Source organism: Delphinus delphis, chromosome 20, assembly GCF_949987515.2.
Source record: "Delphinus delphis chromosome 20, mDelDel1.2, whole genome shotgun sequence".
NCBI lineage: Eukaryota > Metazoa > Chordata > Mammalia > Artiodactyla > Delphinidae > Delphinus > Delphinus delphis.
Genome location: NC_082702.1, coordinates 17,768,038 through 17,789,936, shown reverse-complemented (window position 1 = coordinate 17,789,936; position 21,899 = coordinate 17,768,038). Strand labels below are relative to the sequence as shown.

The following is a 21,899-nucleotide window of genomic DNA, read 5'->3' as shown; positions in this document are numbered from 1 at the left end:
CTTTTAGCAAGAAAACATAGACAAGGATTCTCAGGGCTACAGGACAGGGCTGGCTTCATGGCATGAACCTCTGAAGTTACACAGGGCTCCACACACAGAAAGTCTCACACTTGATTCCATGCTCTGCCGTTGATATCTTGAAATTCTTCATTTTTGAACAAGGGACCTCGAATTTTTTATTTTAAAAATATGTAATTTACTTTTTGAAAATGTAAAGCATGCAACACAGTACAAAATTTAAAAGGTACAAAAAGATATATAGTGAAAAATCTCTCTCTTACCTGTCTCGTAACCATTGTTTCCCCAGAAGCCATCACTTTTCCCCCTTCTTTCCTGCCTGCTGGCTGCCTTCCTTAACAGCTTTATTGAGATATAATTCATACACATCATACAACTCACCCATTTCCAGTGTACAATTCAGTGGTTTGGGGGATATTACATTATTATTTTTTAATTGTGGTAAAATATAGAATTTTAACCATTTTAAACTTATTTCACTGACATTACATTTACAATATTGTGCAGCCACCACCACTTTCTATTTCCAAAACCCTTTTATCACCCAAACAGAAACTCGGTACCTGTTAATAATAATTCCCCACTCTCCCCAACCCTAGCCCCTAGTAACCTCTATTCTACTTTCTGCCTCTATGAATTTTCTTATACTAGAAATTTCATATGAATGGAATCATACATTATTTGTCCTTTTGTGTCTGGCTTATTTCACCTAACATAATGTTTTGTTTTGTTTTTTAACATCTTTATTGGAGTATAATTGCTTTACAATGGAGTGTTAGTTTCTGCTTTATACCAAAGTGAATCAGCTATACATATACATATATCCCTATATCTCTTCCCTTTTGCATCTCCCTCCCTCCCACTCTCCCTATCCCACCCCTCTAGGTGATCACAAAGCACCGAGCTGATCTCCCTGTGCTATGCGGCTGCTTCCCACTAGCTATCTGTTTTACATTTGGTCGTGTATATATGTCCATGCCACTCTCTCACTTTGTCCCAGCTTACCCTTCCCCCTCCCTATGTCCTCAAGTCCATTCTCTAGTAGGTCTGCATCTTTATTCCCATCTTGCCCCTACGTTCTTCATGCCCCTTTTTTTTTTTAGATTCCATATATATGTGTTAGCATATGGTATTTGTTTTTCTCTTTCTGACTTACTTCACTCTGTATGACAGACTCTAGGTCCATTATGGACACTTAGGTTGCTTCCATGTCCTGGCTATTGTAAATAGAGCTGCAATGAACATTGTGGTACATGACACTTTTGAATTATGGTTTTCTCAGGGTATATGCCCAGTAGTGGGATTGCTGGGTCATACGGTAGTTTTATTTTTAGTTTTTTAAGGAACCTCCATACTGTTCTCCATAGAGACTATCAATTTACATTCCCACCAACAGTGCAAGAGGGTTCCCTTTTCTCCACACCTTCTCCAGCATTTATTGTCTGTAGATTTTTTGATGATGGCCATTCTGACTGGTGTGAGATGATATCTCATTGTAGTTTTGATTTGCATTTCTCTAATGATTAATGATGTTGAGCATTCTTTCATGTGTTTATAGGCAATCTGTATATCTTCTTTGGAGACATGTCTGTTTAGGTCTTCTGCCTATTTTTGTATTGGGCTGTTTGGTTTTTTGATATTGAGCTGCATGAGCTGCTTATAAATTTTGGAGATTAATCCTTTGTCAGTTGCTTCATTTGCGACTAATTTTCTCCCATTCTGAGGGTTGTCTTTTCGCCTTGTTTATGGTTTCCTTTGCTGTGCAAAAGCTTTTAAGTTTCATTAGGTCCCATTTGTTTATTTTTGTTTTTATTTCCATTTCTTTAGGAGGTGGGTCAAAAAGGATCTTGCTCTGAGTTATGTCATAGAGTGTTCTGCCTGTGTTTTCCTCTAAGAGTTGGATAGTGTCTGGCCTTACATTTAGGTATTTAATCCATTTTGAGTTTATTTTTGTGTATGGTGTTAGGGAGTGTTCTAATTTCATTCTTTTACATGTAGCTGTCCAGTTTTCCCAGTGCCACTTATTGAAGAGGCTGTCTTTTCTCCATTGTATATTCTTGCCTCCTTCATCAAAGATAAGGTGACCATATGTGCTTGGGTTTATCTCTGGGCTTTCTATCCTGTTCCATTGATCTATATTTCTGTTTTTGTGCCAGTACCATACTGTCTTGATTACTGTAGCTTTGTAGTATAGTCTGAAATCAGGGAGCCTGATTCCTCCAGCTCCATTTTTCTTTCTCAAGATTGCTTTGGTTATTCAGGGTCTTTTGCGTTTCCATACAAATTGCGAATTTTTTTATTCTAGTTCCGTGAAAAACGCCATTGGTAGTTTGACAGGGATTGCATTGAATCTGTAGATTGCTTGGGTAGTATAGGCATTTTCACAATGTTGATTCTTCCAATCCAAGAACATGATATATCTCTCCATCTATTTGTATCATCTTTAATTTCTTTCATCAGTGTATTATAATTTTCTTCATACAGGTCTTTTGTCTCCTTAGGTAGGCTTATTCCTAGGTATTTTATTCTTTTTGTTGCAATGGTAAATGGGAGTGTCTTCTTAATTTCACTTTCAGATTTTTCATCATTAGTGTATAGGAATGCCAGAGATTTCTGTGCATTAATTTTGTATCCTGCTACTCTACCAAATTCATTGATTAGCTCTAGTAGTTTTCTGGTAGCATCTTTAGGATTCTCTATGTATAGTATCATGTCATCTGCAAACAGTGACAGCTTTACTTCTTCTTTTCCGATTTGGATTCCTTTTATTTCTTTTTCTTCTCTGAATGCTGTGTCTAAAACTTCCAAAACAATGTTGAATAATAGTGGTGCGAGTGGGCAACCTTGTCTTCTTCCTGATCTTGGTGGAAATGGTTTCAGTTTTTCACCATTGAGGACGACGTTGGCTGTGGGTTTGAACCTACTTTCTGGAGGGTTTTCATCGTAAATGGGTGTTGAATTTTGTCGAAAGCTTTTTCTGCATGTATTGAGATGATCATATGGTTTTTATTCTTCAGTTTGTTAATGTAGTGTATCACATTGATTGATTTGCATATATTGAAGAATCCTTGTATTCCTGGGATAAACCCCACTTGATCATAGTGTATGATCCTTTTATTGTGCTGTTGGATTCTGTTTGCTAGTATTTTGTTGAGGATTTTTGCATCTATGTTCATCAGTGATATTGGCTGTAGTTTTCTTTCTCTGTGACATCTTTGTCTGTTTTTGGTATCAGGGTGATGACGTAATGTTTTTAAGGTTTATATATGTTATAGCCTGTATTAGAATTTCATTCCTTTTTATGACTGAACAATATTCCATTGCATGTATATACTACATTTTGTTTCTCTATTTATCTGTTGAGGAACACGTGTTGCTTCTGTCTTTTAGCTGTTGTGAATAATGCTTCAATGAACACTGGTGTACAAATATCTGTTCAATTCCCTGCTTTCAATTCTTTTGGCTATATATCTAAAAGAGGAATTTCTGGATCATGTGGTAATATTATGTAAAGCTTTTTGAGAAACTGGCACCTTGCATTTTAATCTTGCACTGGGCCCTGCAAATTATATAGCTAGTCTTACTAGAGAAGTTTGAAAATTCATAATCTCAACTGATTTTGAAGCTTGCAAGGAATAAACACAAGTACTTCGTTATAATTTTTTTGCATCAGTTGTCAAACATAATTTAGAAAACTCAAGAGGAGAAGGAAAATCTACTGTATTTACCCATACTTTTGCTTACCATGTTCTATTTTCTGATATTCCAAGTTTCCTTCTTTCACCATTTTCTTTCTGTTTAGAAAAATTTCCTTTAGCTATTCTTTTAGGGTAGGTCTGAGGGCAACAAATTCTCTTTGTTTTCCTTCATCTGAAAATGTCTTGATTCCTCCTTCAATCCTGAAGGATATTTTTTTGCTGGGTATAGAAATCTGTGCTGACAGTTCTTTTCTTTCCTCATTTGAAAACTGTCATATCACTTTTTTCTGATCGCCATGGTTTCTGATGAAGAATCCACTGCTGTTCAAATAGTTTTTCCCCTATAAGTAAGGTGTCATTTCTCTTTCATTGCTTTCAAAATTTTTTTCTTTTTCTCTACTTTTCAAAAGTTTAATTACAATGTGTCTGTGTATAGATTTCTTTGGGTTTATCCTACTTGGGCTTCACTCTGCTTTTTGAATCTGTCCTTTCTAGACAATTTCTTTGATTATTTTTTCAGCTCTATGTTATTTCTCCTTTTCTTCTGAGATGCTGATTACCCAAATGTTAGATATTTGTTATAGTCTCACAGGTTTCTAAGGCTCTTGTTTTTTTCAGTCTATTTTTTGGATTGGTTAATTTATATTGTCTGTCTTCATATTTACTGATTATTTCCTCTTTCTTCTCCATTGAGGGTTTTTGTTGCTGTTGTTGTTTTTGTTATTGTATTTTCAGTTCTAAAATTTCCATTTGGTCATTCTTTATACCTTCTATTTCTTTGCTGAGGCTTTCAATCTTTTTGCTTATTTCAAGCACGATTATAATTGTCCATCAAAGCATTTTTGTGATGGTGGCTTAAAAATCCTTGTCAGATAATTCTAACATCTGTGTCATCTCAGTATCGGCATCTGTTGACTCTGTTTCCCATTCATGTTGAGATTTTCCTGGCTCTTAGTATGATGAGTGAATTTCAGTTGCATCCTGGGCATTTTGAGTATTGCATTACGAGACTCTAAGTCTTACTTAAATCTTCTGTTTTAGCAGTCTACCTCATTAGAGCCTGGCAAGGGTGGCAGTCTAGACTCAAGACTTTGCTGACAGGGGTGGGGATGGGATTGCAGTTTTTCCCAAGATTTTTCACTGGAGTAAGGCAGGCATTGTGTAAAGGTTTTCTGTCTTACTAGGCTATCCCTTTGGCTAGGGAGAACAGGCTTTTCTTGGGAGCTTTTTATCCAGTCCTTATTGTTTTGGGGATTGCAGGCTTTCCCGGTACCCAGTCCAGGATATAAGAAACAAAAAGAAAACTACAGGGACTCAACAGCATGCCATCCTTGGGTCCCAAGATCCTTAGCTGGTCTGCCTTCTCTTCTCCACCTTTTACAGTCTTCTGTTTGCTTTATAAATGCCCAGGCCTGTTAGCTGTACTCTTTTTTTAAAAATAAATTTATTTATTTTATTTATTTATTTTTGGCTGCATTGGGTCTTCATTGCTGCATGCGGGCTTTCTCTAGTTGCGGAGAGTGGGGGCTACTCTTTGTTGAAGTGCATGGGCTTCTCATTGCGGTGGCTTCTCTTGTTGCCGAGCTGGGCTCTAGGCACGCGGACTTCAGTAGTTGTGGCACACGGGCTCAGTAGTTGTGGCACGCGGGCTCAGTAGTTGTGGCACATGGGCTGAGTTGCTCTGTGGGGTTGCTCTGAGGCATGTGGGATCTTCCCGGACCAGGGCTCGAAACTGTGTGCCCTGCTTTGGCAGGCGGATTCTTAACCATTGTGCCACCAGGGAAGCCGCTGTTAGCTGTACTTAACAGGAGGAAAGGGGAGCAGTACATTGACTCCATCTTGTCCAGAACGTTTTCCCCAAACTTTTGCACTAAGTAAAATGGTCTTTTATGTTATGTGGACTTTATCTGAAATGAGAGCCGCATCCTGGAAAAGAGAGAGAGCCTTGGTTTAAACCTCAGCGACAGTCTCTGGATTCAGAGGAGGGCTTGTTATTCACCTCCAGTATATGCTGGGATGGTTCTTGCCCCACCAGGCACTGGGATTGGACATTTTAAGCCTGGACACCCCGGGAAGCCGACATTTCTTCTCCTTTGATCCTACTCAGTTTGTGAGCTTCAGAGAACTAAAAGAGTCTAAAACTCTGACTTGAGCTCTAGAAAATAGTTTTGTTCAACCTTTTCTTCATTTAGATGAATTGATATTATAATCCAGGCTACTCAGAGATGCTCAATTATGTTTATAAGTTTGCTTGAAAACTCTCTTTGTAACAGGAGATGACAGTCACAGGGAAAATACTTTGAAGATCATAACAAAACAAAGAAAAGCAAAATTCTGACAATTCTTTTCTGTAAAAAAATAAGACATTTAAAAATTGAGAATGGGGCTTCCCTGGTGGCGCAGTGGTTGAGAGTCCGCCTGCCGATGCAGGGGACATGGGTTCGTGCCCCGGTCCGGGAAAATCCCACATGCCGCGGAGCGACTGGGCCCGTGAGCCATGGCCGCTGAGCCTGTGCGTCCAGAGCCTGTGCTCTGCAACGGGAGAGGCCACGACAGTGAGAGGCCCACATACCGCAAAAGAAAAAAAAAAGGAATGGGGTCACAGGGTATCAGCTCCAATGCCCCCTCCACTCACCTCCCCTTTAGTGTGTCCTCGGATCCTCCAGGAGTGATGTACTAATGTGTGCACCCTTCCATATATGTTTCAGAGCACACACCAATGCAATCTCAAACTGCTGTTTTACCTTCAGTGGCCATTTCCTGTGTACAAGCTCTTGGGATAAAACCTTAAAAATATGGAACGTCCATACAGGGGAGTTTCGAAACCGTGGAGCCTGTGTGACTCTGATGCAGGGTCATGAAGGTTCTGTGAGCTCCTGCCACTTTGCCAGAGACAGTGAGTAATTAAATGTTGAAGGATTCCACACCCGTGGGAGTGCTGGGGTAGAGTTCCTCACGTTCCATTCATGTGGACTTTCCATAGTATAAAGAGGTGATTTCCAATGATGCCAGTGGTGAGGGTGGATTTATTTTCCCCAAGAACAGAAAAGCCAAGAGGGAGATTCATATGCACAAGTTTGCAAATGATGGAAACTCAGTTTGATATAGCTTAAGCAACAAGATAAATCTGTTAAAATTTTTTTCAAATCTATTTTTTTTATTTTTTATTTTCTTTTTAACATCTTTATTGGAGTATAATTGCTTTACAATGGTGTGTTCGTTTCTACTGTATAACAAAGTGAATCAGCTATACATATCCCCATATCCCCATATCCCCTCCCTCTTGCGTCTCCCTCCCACCCTCCCTATCCCACCCCTCTAGGTGGTGACAAAGCACCGAGCTGATCTCCTTGTGCTATGTGGCTGCTTCCCACTAGCTATCTGTTTTACATTTGGTAGTGTATGTATGTCCATGCCACTCTCTGACTTCATCCAGGAGCTGGTCACCCTTCAGAAGGGCTGTGTCCAGACAGACAATGCTCTCAGGAAGCCAACCCTTCCGCTCTATCCTTCAGCTCAGCTTCTCTCTTGTATTGACCTTTCTCCTCAAGGAGGCAAAGATGGCCTCTGGTGGTCCAGGCCAACAAAGGTTCTGGTCACTGGCAATCCTAGAGAAAGAGAAAACCTCTTTCTGGTGGTGCCCGTACAAGTCCCAGGGAAGACTCGCATTGGCTCAGCTGGGGATACATGCCCATCTCTGAACCAACCCCTTTAGCAGGGGATGAAAGGCTCTGATTGGCCGTGCCTGCGGGACTTGCCCATCCTTAGAGCTGGAGGTCAGAGTCGGTACCCTCTGAACAAGAGGCACTGAGAATATGTGAGGGGTGTTTCTGCATGGGACATTGGAGAGCTGTTTCCAGATGAAGGGGCCTGGATGTGACCAGGAGCAATGCCAGGAAGCAGCCAGGGGCAGCTGGCCCCAGTGAGAGCTGTGACTGCTCCCGACACCCAGGAGCCAAATGTTATGACTCTACTCCGCGGTCCTCGTGGGGAGTGGGGCTTGCTCTGTGTGTCAAGGGGAGTACCCAGCCAACATGCACATAGTCAGGGCCTGGCTTGAGAAACGTTTCCCTCTTCAGAAGCAGCCTCTGTGTAAGTCAGACCCCGCTGTGAGGTGCCCCACCAGCTCCTGTCCTTGGCATTACAAGTTTCAGAGTTGCGTATAGTGAGTCAATCATCACTATTTGCGGATTCTGTGTTTGTGAATTTACCTACTGGGTAAAATCTATTTGTAAGCCTGAAATCAATACTCACGGCACTTTTGCAGCCACCCATAGATACATGCAGAGCGGCAAGAAGCTTGCCATGTGCACACGGTCCCAGCTGAGGCTGAACAAGGTGACCCTCCGCCTTCTCCTTTCAGTTCTCTTATCATAAGGTGTCCTTGCTGCGATCTATTTAGTCCCACTTTTTGGCATTTTGTGCTCTTTGTTGATGATTTTGCTGTTTAAAGGGGCCCCCCAGCATAGTGCTGAAGTGCTGTCTAGTGTCCTAACTGCAAGAAGCCTGTGATGTGCCTTACAGGGAAAACACATGTTAGATACGCCTCATTCAGACATGAGTTATAATGCTGGTGGCCATGAAATCAATGTTAATAAATAAGCAATATGTATCAACTAAGGTGTCGTTAAACAGAAACAGACAGAAAACAAGGTTATGTACTGATGGGTTAATGAAAATGTTGTAACCAGAGGCTCACAGGAACCTAACCCTGCATTTCCCCTAAGACCAATCATCACTCATTGAGTGTTTGTGATGACTTTGTGGATCGCGACTACCATGAATATCGAGCGTCAACTGTAATTGATTGGGGGTTGTTGAGTCCCACCCGGAAGGGGTTTGGGTGTCCTCAGAGTGAGCCATGGTAGCACCTCACAGATGCATCTGTGGCCTGCTTGGGCCTCCCCAGAGGAGGAAACAGTTGGTTGAGGAAGGTGACCCCCTGAGCCTCTTTCGTTTTGTGTTCCAGCCTCTTTGCTTGTGTCTGGAGGGTTCGACAAGACTGTGGCTATTTGGGATGTAGGAGAAGGCTACCGGAAGCTCTCCTTGAAGGTACCAATGCCAGCATCAGATAGAAGATCTGAGCTTCATTCTTCATTTCATGCTGGGTGCTGGGTACTGGGGATACAACAGTGAGACAGACCTAAATGTTCGCAATGGAGCTGACACCTCTATGGGCAAGGTCAGACCAGGAACCAACAAACAAATCCTCCATAGTGATGAGCGACACAGAGTAGCCACAACAGGGTGATATGATAGAAACAGACTCCGGGGACTAATCCACAGTGGGAGGGCCTCTTGGAGAAGGTGGCATTTGAGCTGAGAACTGGATGGCAAAGAAAGACTGGATGAGTGAGGATCTTGGGGAAGGGCGTTCCAGGAAGAGGGAGCAGCAAATGCAACAACTCTGAGGAGGGTCAGTGTCTATGAACAGCAGAAATGACTGTGCAAAAGGTTGAATGCCATCATGAGGCATGCATAGAAAGCTGTGGGGCTTCAGAATGGTGGGTGTCAATGGTGGGTGAGTACTTTTGGCTGCAGGTTAGAGGAGACTCAACTTAAAGTGGCTGTATGGTAAGGAGATGGATGGTGCAACACAAGGAGAACCCAACGGTTAGGCAGTCCCAGGATCGGCTACGTCAGTGCCTCTGTTCCAGGTGCCCCCACCCCAAGACTTCTGCACACCCCTTGATCTTGTGATCTCATGGCCGCCTTTGGCTGTGAATGCTTGCATTGATGACTCTTGGTTTCTCTATTTCCTGGGACCCAAATGTAGACTGTGTCCCCTTGATCACCATAACATTCAGCATCCCAAAGCTGTTCTATCTGACCCTCTTCTCTGTGGGTTTGGAGAGGCAAGGGGAGTTTACATCATAGCACGTGAATGGCTTAAAACTGAATGTTGTGGTTAAGAGTCCCTTTGTGTTCCCATCAGGCCATTCTATCCTCCCTTCTCCTCTCCTCTCCTCTCTCTATTCTTCCACCCTCCGATTCCTGTCCTTTTGTTATGCACAGCAGTTTAACCTCACTGCTGCTTCCTTCCCTCATACCATGCCTCACCATTCACCTCTTTCCATTAGGGGAAGGCCAAAGAATGAGACAGAGGCTGACACAGAGCTCTGACATCATTAAGTGTTTGAACCAGCAAGTATTTATCTCCTCTAAATTCCTTTTACCCCAGGAAAATAACCCCCATTTATTTAAGCCACAGTGGGTAGGTTTGCAGTTACTTGAAGCCAAAAGCTCCCTCACCAATAGGATCGCTAAGCGGTATTTCCTAGAACAAAGAATATGCAAACAAAAACCTGCAAGAGGTGCTCTGGGACCAGCTGGGAATATAATTTTTTTTTCCCATTGTGCTAAGCACCAGAGTACTATTTTTAAAAACTCATATGGTGCTGTGATATATACATGAATCCCAAGCTTGTACACTTTGTACTCCACTTTAAATATCGTGGGTGAAACCAGGGAAGCACAATTAATTGCTCTTAAAAGTAAGCAACGGGGCTTCCCTGGTGGCGCAGTGGTTGAGAGTCCGCCTGCCGATGCAGGGGACACGGGTTCGCGCCCCGGTCCGGGAAGATTCCCACATGCCGCAGAGCGGCTGGGCCCGTGAGCCATGGCCGCTGAGCCTGTGTGTCCAGAGCCTGTGCTCTGCAACGGGAGAGGCCGCAACAGTGAGAGGCCCGCATACCAAAAAAAAAAAAAAAAAAAGTAAGCAACGTGGGATTCTTGACTGTTTTTTTGGTTTTTGTTGTTCTTTCAAAGGTTTTTTTTTCTAGGTCCTCTTAAAATTCTACTTTTCTTCAGGGCCATAATGACTGGGTGATGGATGTTGCCATCAGCAACAACAAGAAATGGATCCTGTCTGCTTCGAAGGTAAAAGTGGCCAACCTTTGAGTGACTTAAAATCTCTATCACATTTGTGAGAATTAGTGTTAGCAGAAGTGCATTGTCAAGTAAAATTCCTCAGTCTGAAGGACCGAGCAGCTCAGTCTGAAGGCTATACCTGGCCAGGCCGACCCCATCCAGGAAGCGGGAACGTGGAAAGTGGGTCCTTTGCTCATATGGGAAGTTGCCAGGTACTTCTTTGCACAGTTGTCATTTGAACTTCATTGGAGCAAGGGCCTGTCCAGACTGGTAAGTGATGGAGCCAACAGGGGGCCTTGGAGGGAAAGGGGTCAGCTCGTGGGCAAGCAGACAACCCCAAGGTTCCAGGTGGGTCGTCCCTCGCTAGTCACTGCATCCTGGGATTCCCGTGCCAATGGCACGTAACAGACAGCCCAGGATATCCTGAGGGCTGTCCTTCATGTGTGAGCACCAAGAAGTGGGGTCCCACCTTGTCCCCCAACCTTTGTTAGAGCCATCTTATTCTCTAGGCTGGGGGTTTCTAGGTGTATAAAAACGTGGGCAAGACTCTGCCTGCCATGATCAACTTCTTAGAGAGCCAATGCAGGATACCATCACACCTGACCAAAAAACCCCATAATATTATAATACATAATAAAAATTATATGCCAATGTGTTGTTACTTTAGCATAAAAAATGTGAAAAATATTGTCAATTATATCTCAGTAAAGCTGGAAAAAAGTAAAAATGCAAGACAAAGTATCAAAAATGAGTGTTTATTTGAAATTATGTCTTATTTACTTTTCTGTTACATAAATGCTATTATTTAAACAAAACAACAACAGGACTAATCAATAACAGTGATTAGTGGTAACTGATAGTAGGATAATTAAGCAAATACGGTTAAGAAAAAAAATATATTTTAGGGCTTCCCTGGTGGCGCAGTGGTTGAGAGTCCGCCTGCCGATGCAGGGGACACGGGTTCGTGCCCCGGTCCGGGAAGATCCCACATGCTGTGGAGCGGCTGGGCCCGTGAGCCATGGCCGCTGAGCCTGCGTGTCTGGAGCCTGTGCTCTGCAATGGGAGAGGCCACAACAGATAGAGGCAGATCATACAGAGGGTTACCTATAACCTCACCCTCCAGTTGCCACTTGCATTGTGTGGTATATTCATCACAATTGATGAACTAGTATTGATATATAATTATTAATTACAGTCCATGGTTTAAGTTTCACTCTTTATGTTGTGTGGGTTTTGCCAAATGCATGTCATGTATCCACCATCACAGTATCATACAGAACAATTTCACTGTCCTATAAACTCCTTGTGCTGCACTTGTGCTGCATCCCTCCCCTTCTTCCCCAGAGCCCCTGGCGACCACTGACCTTTTTACTGTCTCCATATTTTTGCCTTTCCCATAACGTTATATAGTTGGAATCATACAGTATGTAGCCTTTTCAGACTGGCTTCTTTCACTTAGAAATTTGTATTTAAGCCTCCTCCACGTCCTTTTTGTGGCTTAACAGTTCATTTCTTTCTTTTTTAATCACTGAATAATATTCTGTCACATTAATGTACCACAGTTTGTTTATTCTCTTATTCAGGGACATCTTGTTGGTTGCTTCCAGTTTGGGGGACGTGGGACTTCCAGTGCTAAGGCTAGGATGGTGCTAGAGAAACTGGGACAGTTGGTCACCCTAACTGTCCCTCTGCAGGTCGAAGTTGTCCACGTGTAACCTGGATGCCATGCCCCTCCCTGGGTCATCCAAGCCTAACGAACCCATTTTGTAACTGCTGGTTTGCTGTTTAACTTGTTTTAGGATAAGACCATGAGACTATGGAATATTGAAGAAATTGACCGAATTCCTTTGGTAATCGAGTATAAAAAGGCCCGGGGCTTAAAGCTGAAACAGGTTGGTATTGGGTAAAATGAAGCCAAAAGAAGGCTTTCATTAGTTCTCTCTACAAATTTATTCTTTGAACAAACTGGGCAAGTGAGGATAAAACTATGAACAAACAGATTGACATTTTTGCCCTGAGGGAGCTTACGTTTCTAAAAGGGGAGACAAACAATGAGTAAAGAAATTAGAAAAATATGTAGTAAGTCACATGATGATAAGTAGTTTGGAGGAAAATAACATAGGAAAGGGAAGCGGGAGTGCAGGCAGTTGCAGCATTCTAAAGGGTGGTCAGGATAGGTCTCATTGAGAAGGTGACATTTGTTCAAAGACTTGAAGGTAGCGAGGGAGTGAGCTGTGCAGCTCTTTTAGGGAAAGAACATCCCAGCAAAGGGAAGAGCCCATGTGGAGACCCTGAGGCAGGAGTGAGCCCAGTGCTGAGGACTGGAGTGAGCAGGGTGGGTGGGAGGCGATGAGGCTGGAGGGAGTCCTGGAGGGAGGCTGGCACACAGCTGGACCCCGTTTGGGCCTCCTACGCTCCTGCAGCAGAACCCCAGCCAGGTCCCCAGTGCCCCGTTTCCCATGGATGGGGCTCAGGTCCCAATTCTCTAGTGGATGATCATGGCGGGTACATCTTCTGCTTCACCAGGTATAGCCAGGGCTGGCCCTGGGCAGTGGAGGCCAGTCCCTGCTGGGGCCTCGCATTGCAGGCACCTGGCTGCCACCTCAAGAGGCTGAGGAGTCCCTGCTGGGCCCTCGTGAATCCTGGAGCTCCCTAGGCCTGTCTCCACTCAGAAGGCCTGGCTGGGAGCCACTGCTTCTGGGGATGGCTAATTGGAGAATGGCACCGGGGGGCAGGGAGGTAAGGGGTGGGACCCAGGTGGAACCCCATCTTTGTGGCCAGCTGGTCCTCATGGCCTTTGTGGCCATGTCGGCCCGTAGGCCCTGGAAGCTGACTGGGTACAGAGCAGTGCTTGTGTCCTCCACCTGCCACCTGGGGAGGGACCCAGGAGCTGCTTCCTCTGAGCCCTGCTGTTCTGGGCTTGGGTCGTGGGAAATGATGCTGTAGAATAAGGCAGGTAAGGGACTGAATTTCTTTCTTGCAAAAGAAATAAAAGAAAGAAACCTACCTGAAGTTGTAGCAAAGACGAGCTCGCTGCATTTGACTTGCTCTGATTCAATACGAGAAACTTCAGAGGCCGCACTTCCCAGAAGACCTGCCCTGGGCGGGGTTGGCCCCATCTCTCCTGCAGGCTTTGGTGCCCTGGAGCGGGCAAGAGTGGCAAAGCACAGGGGCTCGGAGAGCCAGGGCAGGGGCTTGCCGCCTGCCGGCTCATCTCAGGGGGACCGTGCTTTGGTGGCAGCCCCGAGAGATCTCTGCCCATGGCCTGAGAGCCCACAAGTGTTGCTCACTTGTTGGTGGGAAAATGTTGCAAGTGAGCTGTGCCACTGTATCCACAGTCCTCTGGGTGCTTCGGCTCAAAGACAGAGGAGGATGCTCAGCACCTCCATCATCTAGAAAAAAACTCCTGCTTTGTTCAGAAGTCTTGCCTACTTGATTCTCAAAAGTTAGGTATCCCCAGGATGTCAGGGAGTTAGGATAGCCCCTCGGCCCTGTACTTTTGCTCTGCACAGAACAGAGGGTGAGGTTAGACACCCACCCCAAATCCTCAGCACCATCAAGTGGCTTTCCACTCCTCCCGGCCACCCTGGGACCCCACAGCAGGGGACATGAGCTGGAAGGACCTGCATAGCTTTTGAGAGGGAAAAGAGCAGGAAGCCTGTGCTTACTCCCTCTCAGTGGCCTGCAGTTTCTATCCTTGTGCACTTAGAGCCCCAGAGAGGGGAGGCAGTCTTGCCTTGGCCCGGCCCAAGGCAGTTGGATCGGGGGGAGAATTCTAACTGCATGCCTTGATCTCCTCTGATCAGCACCTCCTTTCTACTCTTTTAAAATATTTCATGTCAGTGTGAAGAATGTGACAGGCCTTTCTCCATCTACGAAAGTGACATCTTTTCTGAAACAGTCACCAAATGTGTGTTCTGCCGGTTCGATGCAAAAGACTTGTCAACAGAGGCCTCACCATCATCAGAGGGGGAGGTCTCACTGTCAAGGGAGTGCAGCCTGGGTGAGGATGGCTGATGGCCACTGGAGCCTTTGGGTGACTCGAGCACAGGCCACCTGTCATATAGGTTTCGGGGCTCTGCACAGGCCTTTCTCTGGGGCCCCTCCCCAGCGGGTGGGCCTGTCAGGCTGGGGCAGGGGCCACGCTCTGGCTGGGCTCCCACCACTGTGCCGCCTCATCAGTTCCACAGCCCCTTGGGGATCCCTCTGTCTTTAGTTTGTATGCAGAATAAATATAGATTCTTTTGGAAAACAAGTGTGCATGTGAATTCTAGAAACATTTTTGTTCTTTCTAAATTCTATGCCCTGGTGTCCATCCTGTCTCATTTTTGGAACACATTCTGGTCTCTGGATTTGCCCTGTAGAGCAGCCGCAGCCTCTTCATTGTTGAATGAAGAGGAAGCTGTGTAGCTCCACCTGTGGAGTGGACTGTACCGTGGCACTGCGGGTGCCTCCCTGGCTAAGGCTCCCAGATGGTCACTGCTCAGAGCAGAGGAAGGTCTGGTTAGGCAAGTGGGTGCTGGGCATTTCCATCACAGAATACTTCTTGCTTTCCACCCCAGTTTCTTTACTTTCCAGGATGCCCATGCATGTGTACAGCCTCCTTCCTGCTTCCACGCATACAATGTAATCAATTACTTCACAAAGAGCAAGGTATCAGTTAAACGTGAAGGGCTCCCTTTTCCATCGGGTATGGCTTACAGGATTTCCGTCAGATATCATTAGTATGCCCCTTAGTCCTTTTAAAAAAAACTTAGTTGCAGGACTGATTTATTTAATGTTCATTGATTGGCATCCCATAATTCTGCCCGTGCGCACCATAACCTGGTAGTCATTGCTTGGGCAGGTCCTGTGCTTGGTGCTACCCTCCTTCGTCACAACCAGGATGACTGCCCAGCTTCAGCAGGCTGTTCAGTATTTATGCATTAATTTACATGAATGATGCATGAACGTGGCAAAACTCCACTGCGTCAGCCTCCCAGCAATTGGGCTCTTTTTGGAAGAGAAGTCTTATCCCTTCTCTGGCACATGAAGACATACATAAATGTATTCTTCCTCAGTGCTGTGGAGGATGTCTGGCCTGCATCCACTGTCCCCAGGGACGGGCAGTTAGGTTGCTTCTTGTTTTTAGCTCTTACAAACAATGCTGGAGTGAACCTTCTTGTGTACATACTTTTGCAGAGACCTACATTTCTGTGGATTAGGCTCTCCCACTGGAGAAACCGCTGGGTCAATGGATTAGCAGGTTTTGGTTTTGTTGCTGCTCAAAGGCACTCTAAAAAGTGTTGTGATGAAGTGGCTGATGTGTCTGAGTGAGGAGCCCCAGAAGGGCAAGTGAGACGCCTGAGTGCGGAGGGCTTTGCCTTCCTCTGGCAGCGGAAACCTTCCACGTACGGTGTTGATGCTCTAAGGCCAGCGGCCTGGGCCCCTTTAAGCTCTTGATCGTTCAGTGCCTGCTCAGGGTCTCTTCAGTGCCCCCGGACTCTCCCCGTCCTCCGGGTCCGCGGAAGAGGCCCAACTGAAGCTATGGGTCTGGTTTCCACCGGCGGGCGGATGAGCCCTCAGAGCTGACAGCGCCGGAGACCCCGGTGGTCAGCGTGCGGCCGAGGAGGGCAACCGGCCTCCCAGGCTGAGGGCGCCAGTGTGATGGGTCCGACACGTGGTCACTGCGGGACCACGGCCGGGTTGAGCCCTGATCCAACGCTGCGGAGCCGGCAGCCCGGCCGCGCTAGCGGGCCCTGGATCTCCGGACCGGGCCGGGGCTCGGCCTCGCCGGACAGCTTGCGTCAGTTCTGGAGGGCCGAAGACCAGATCTTTCGCGAGCATTCCCCAAAGATGGGCCACCCTGGCTCCACGCCGGGGTCTGACACTGCAACACGGGGAAGACTGGCCGGCCCGGGCCCGCCCACTGCTCACTGCCCGAGCTTCCGGCTTCCGAGTACAACTCTTCGGTCTAAGCCGCCTGCGACGAGGACCTTACAGAGCGCATGCGTCAGCCGCCGGCAAAACTTGTGCGCGTGCACGCAGCCTATACAGTAAATGGTGATGGGGAACGGACTCTCGCGGTAGTTGTGCGGGCGGCGCCGTGGCTTAGTTGGTTAAAGCGCCTGTCTAGTAAACAGGAGATCCTGGGTTCGAATCCCAGCGGTGCCTCAACCGAGCGTCCCGGCTCTCTTTTTACCCACGCCCTGTTTTGCTCTGCGCCCCTACCCAGTTCCTCCTCGCTTTGAGGGTGTGAGGAGCAGCTTAAGAAGCCAATTTAATGCCCCCCCCCTGCCCGCGGCGGTATGGGGCGCTAGCCCTCCTCGGAGTCAGCCCCTAGCGTTTCACTGAGCTGCGGGGCATCCTTGACTCGGCCTCCGGAGCAGAGGGGGCGTCCCCTGGAGGCGGCGCGGGACTCCCCGGGTGCCGTGGGAACACTCCTGGGGTTAGAGATGCCCCGCAGGGCGAGCAACCTGCCCAGGTTCCGCCGCCGCTGCGTTGGGAGGCCGAGCCCGGGCACTTCTCCGTCGATTTATTCCGGAAGCGGCCGACTGGACCTGACACCTCTCACACAGGCCTGCTGACTTACTCCCCTCTCTCCAGCCACGCGATCCGGATCATCATTCCCCAGATTGAAGACTGGGGCTTGCAGAGGTCAAGTGAGGCCCAAAGTCACGGGCACCTGGGAGAGCGGAGGATTGAACCCGGCCAGCGTGACCGTCAGGCTGATGAAAGAATGAAATTTCCAGGGAGGGAAGCTGGAAATTTGGGGACTTCCTGTGCCAAATTTAGAACCGGCTTCTCCAGAGGGCCGGGTGTGAGGCTGAACGCTAAGGCCCGGGGCTGCACAAGTAGACGGTTGTGGGTCCTGACCCAGAGAAATTGCATCGGAGGCTCTGGGGGTGTAGTGAGGCATTGGAATTAAAAGTTACCCAGGAATTCTCATGTCAGACGAAACAAAATTCAAGTCAGATGCAACAGGACAGTCCCAACGAGCTGCAGAAATTGCAGTTACGGTATCAGCCTGTGTTCTCAATAGTCAGACCACCTGCCCCAGAAGCAGGTCCTTTCTCTCCTCCCACGGGTCTGAGTTTATTGTGTGTGTGTGTGTGTGTGTGTTTCCTCCCTCTTCTTTGGGGGTCAGTTCTCGCCCTTTGCAGCTTGGTTGTTTTTGATTGGCGTTGCACAGGAGAACCTGTGGGGATACTTTGAAGCTTCGCATTTCTGTTGGGAGCATCCTCCTAATCCAATTGGAGATGAGTTTATTGGTAATAAGGCTTGAGTCACTGTGGCGCTGGGTTTTTTGTTGTTTTTGTTTTTCTGGCTCATCTTTACTGCTAGCCTGAGGTATTCCGGGTCAGTTTTGAGCATTTACCTATTAGGTGGCTAAGGGGAGATGTTGGTTGTGGGTGTGAGTCTGGGTCTTAGGGAGGGTCAGCTGGAGAAAAGCATTTGCGGGTCACCAGTCTTGCGTGCAGCAGTTAACTCTGAAGGTGTTGCAAGGGTGAGCACTCCTGGGCAGTGAGCAAAGCCAGAAAAGACAAATAGGCCCAGGGTTGAGTGCACCCCTCCTTCTTTTCTTTAAAAATGCCATGCTATTCTTGCTTGCTGTGCCCTGTGCTTGGAATGCTGTTTCCTGCACCTTTTGCAGAAATGGGTCTTTGTCATCTCCTGGCCTTTAGCAAGTGTATCACCTCTTTGGGAGGCCTCCCCTCACCACGCTCTGTCCAGGAGTTTCTGCCACCCCCCAGGCCAGCGTCCAATACCTCATCCTGCTTATTTCCTTTACAGCCTTTTCACGGTCTGAAATCACCTTGTCTATTGTCCATTTTCTCAAAGAGAATTAAGCCCCGAGAGGTGGGGAGCCACATATATCTATTTACCTAATGATTCTTGGAATATAATAGGCATTTGTGGACACATGACTTTTAAAAAATTGGCCACATTCTCTTGATTGGATTATGCATTTTGAGGGTTTTTTTGGACAGCTAGCCGGTCTTTTCAAATGCTGTAAGGCAGCAATTCACAAAATGTGGTTCATGGACCCCTAGGGGTCCCTAAGACTCTTTCAGGCGGTCAAATCTATTTTCATAATGATACTATTACATCGCTTTATCACTGTGTTGACATTTGCACTGATGTGCTACAGCAGTCCGCTGGCACCTGAGCAGGAATCAAGGCAGTGGCACCAGGGGGCCCTAGTTGTCATTATATTTATTCTACACTACCACACTTTCACAGAAAAAAAAAAATTCCCTTAAGAATGTGCTTATGAAGCAGTAAGCATTATTAATTTTATTAAATGTTAACACAAGTACTTTTAATATTTTGTGTGAGGAAATGGGCAGTAGGCAGAAAGCACTTCTGCTGAGTACCGAGGTACAGTGGTTGTTCTGAGAAAAAGTACTTGTGTGATTGTCAGCTGACAAGACCATGTTTTTCGTGGAACACCATTTCTACTTGAGAAGATAACTGGCAGGCAAACTATGCTTATTCAAACTTGAGTATTTAATAGACATTTTCTTGAAAATGAATAAAGTGAACCTATCACTTCAAAGAAAACAACTGACAGTATTTGTTGCCAACAATAACATCTGAATTTCCAAGTGAAAACTAAAATTTTAGAACGGTTTTATACACCATCATGAGTTTGACAGTTTTCCAATATTTAAAATCTTTCTGATGAGATTTGTGGTTATATTAATGAATATATACTTTTGACATTGTATAATGAGATAAGTCAACGTTTGGAAGATATGCGTAATTCAGTGAGCCAATATTTTCCAAATGACCGATGCATGATCCATTTAAAGAGGACAGTCTACCAGTGTATTTTAGTGTAACAGAGTACGAAAAGTTCATTGGTACGGTTTCAGATTCCACACTACCATTTACTCAGTTTGGGTGTAGTATAAAAGAAGAGTATTCACAATTTTCTGGAAAAGGCTATTAAAATACTCCTCCCTTTTCCATCTATGGAAAGGGCATATGAGGACATATTTCTTCTACTTCAACCAAAATAACATATCACAACAGACTGAATGCAGGAGTGGATATGACAATTTAGCTGCTTTCTGTTAAACCCAACATAAAAGAGATTTGCAAACTGTAAAACAGTGCCATCCTCCTCACTCAATTTTGTTTTATTTTGTAAATAGTTTCATAAAAAATGTTATTTAACATGTAATGGGCTTATTATTGTTATGTTAAAATGAATTAATACATATTTTAAATTCTTCTCAGTTTTAATTTCTAATATCTCAAATATTGATAGATATTCCAAATAAACAAAAACTTATTTGGGATCCTCAATAATTTTTAAGAGTACAAAGAGATCTCAAGATAAACAATTGAGAACCACTGTTTTAATGCAAAAGCTTTTGGATCCTTGAAAGGTTTTAAGAGAGGCAGAATAACTGAGAGTACTGGGGTGTGTGTGAGGGGTTGCAAGCATTCCCCTCAACCCACTGAATCCACTTCTTTGAATTATGGTGACTGTGGATTGGAATGTGGTGACAGCACCGTTTTCACTGATGGATGACTCCTTTGATAGTGTTGAGTGAATTGTCTTGATTAGATGACAAAATTATGATTTAAATAAAGTTTTGAAATCATACCAATACATCCCTCTGATGAAAGTTCAAATAAGAAATGTATAGACCAAAATAGGTGAGAAGCAATATAGTGTTATAGTTAACACAGACTCTGGAACCAGGCTGCTTTGCCATGTACTAGCTGTTAGCTGTGTGTATTTGTTACCAGTGATAAACTCTGGGCACATTTCTTATCTTCTCTGTGACTCAGTTTCTGCACATGTAAAATGGAAAGTATAATAATAATTACCTCATTTGGTTGTCCTAAGGACTAAATGAGTTATTTTCATAACTTATTTTCATGACCTTAGTTCACATAGAGAAAGTGCTTCGTAAGGGTTTAATGTTAGGTCTTCAACTGATTGGATGAGGCCCACCCATATTAGGGAGTAATATGCTTTACTCAGTATTTACCCAGTAATTAACTTACTCAGTAATTACTCAGTAATATGCTTTACTCAGTCTACCAATTCGAATGTTAATTTCAGCCAGAAACACCCTCACAGACACACCCAGAATAATGTTTGATCAAACATCTAGCCACCCTGGTGACCCAGTCAAGTTGACACATAAAATTATCCCCCCTAAAAAACCCATATCCCTTAATTATGAGGGTTCTAATTTCTCCACAGCCTTGACAACACTTATTATTACCTTTTTATGGCCATCCTAGTAGGTTTGAAGTGGTATCTCACTGTGATTTTGATTTGCGTTTTTCTAATGACTAATGATGTTGAGCATCTTTTCATGTGTTGGCCATTTGTATATCTTCTTTGGAGAAATGTCTATTCAGATCCTTTGCCCATTAAAGGATTAATGGGTTATTTGTCTTTCTATTATTGCATTGTAATTATTTTTTATATACTCTAGATACAAGTCCGTTATCAGATATATGATTTACAAATATGTCGACCCATTCTGTGAGTTTTCACTTTCTTTATACTGTCATTTGAAGTTCAAAAATTTGTAATTTTGATCAAGTCAATTTATCTTTTTTTTTTCCTTTTTTGCTTATGCTTTTGGTGTCTAAGATTGCATTGCTAAATCCAAGGTCATGAAGTTTTAAATTACGTTTTTTTCTAAGGGTTTTAAATTTTTTGCTTTTACATTTGGGTCTCTGATTCATTTTGAGTTAATTTTGTATATCATGTGAAGTAAGGGTCTAACTTCATTATTTTGCATGTGGACATCCTGTTGTCTCAGCACCATTTATTGAAAATCAATTGACCATAAATATGAGTGCTTATTTCTGGATTCTCAGTCCTATTCTATTGATCTATATGTCTGTCCTTATGTGAGTATCACACTGTTTTGATAACTGCAGCTTCGTAGTAAGTTTTGAAATTGGGAAGTTTGAGTCCCCCAACTTAATTCTTCTTTGAGATAGTTTTGGCTACTCTGGGTCCCTTGAATTTACATATGTATTTTAGAATGTTTGTCAATTTCTGCAAAGAAGCCAGCTGGGATTTTGATAGGGATTACTTTGGATTCATAGATCATTTTGGGGAGTATTGCCACCTTAACAATAGTAAGTTTTCCAATCCATGAACATGTCATGTCTTCCCTTTATTCAGGTCTTCTTTAATTTCTTTCAACAATTTTTTTTTTAGTTTTCAGAGTATACATTTTGCACTTCTTCTGTTAAATTTATTCCCAAGTATTTTCTTCTTTTTGATGTTATTGTAAATGGAATTGTTTTCTTAATTGCTTTTTCATATTGTTCATTGCAAATGTATAG

At 44.5% G+C, this 21,899-nt stretch overlaps 1 protein-coding gene and 1 non-coding gene across 2 annotated transcripts in view; both read left to right on the top strand.

The window, feature by feature from the left end:
• Positions 1-14,603, top strand: part of WDR88 (WD repeat domain 88) — a 36,429-nt gene extending 21,826 nt beyond the window's left edge. Inside the window, exons 7-11 of the mRNA XM_059999282.1 lie at positions 6,425-6,612; positions 8,686-8,768; positions 10,527-10,595; positions 12,386-12,478; positions 14,430-14,603. Coding sequence (XP_059855265.1) covers positions 6,425-6,612; positions 8,686-8,768; positions 10,527-10,595; positions 12,386-12,478; positions 14,430-14,603 — 607 coding nt within the window. The remainder of the gene's footprint in view (positions 1-6,424; positions 6,613-8,685; positions 8,769-10,526; positions 10,596-12,385; positions 12,479-14,429) is intronic.
• Positions 14,604-16,665: 2,062 nt separating this feature from the next.
• TRNAT-AGU (transfer RNA threonine (anticodon AGU)) lies at positions 16,666-16,739 on the top strand. Its single transcript has one exon. It is a non-coding gene; the product is annotated as a tRNA-Thr (tRNA).
• The last annotated feature ends 5,160 nt before the right edge of the window (positions 16,740-21,899 follow it).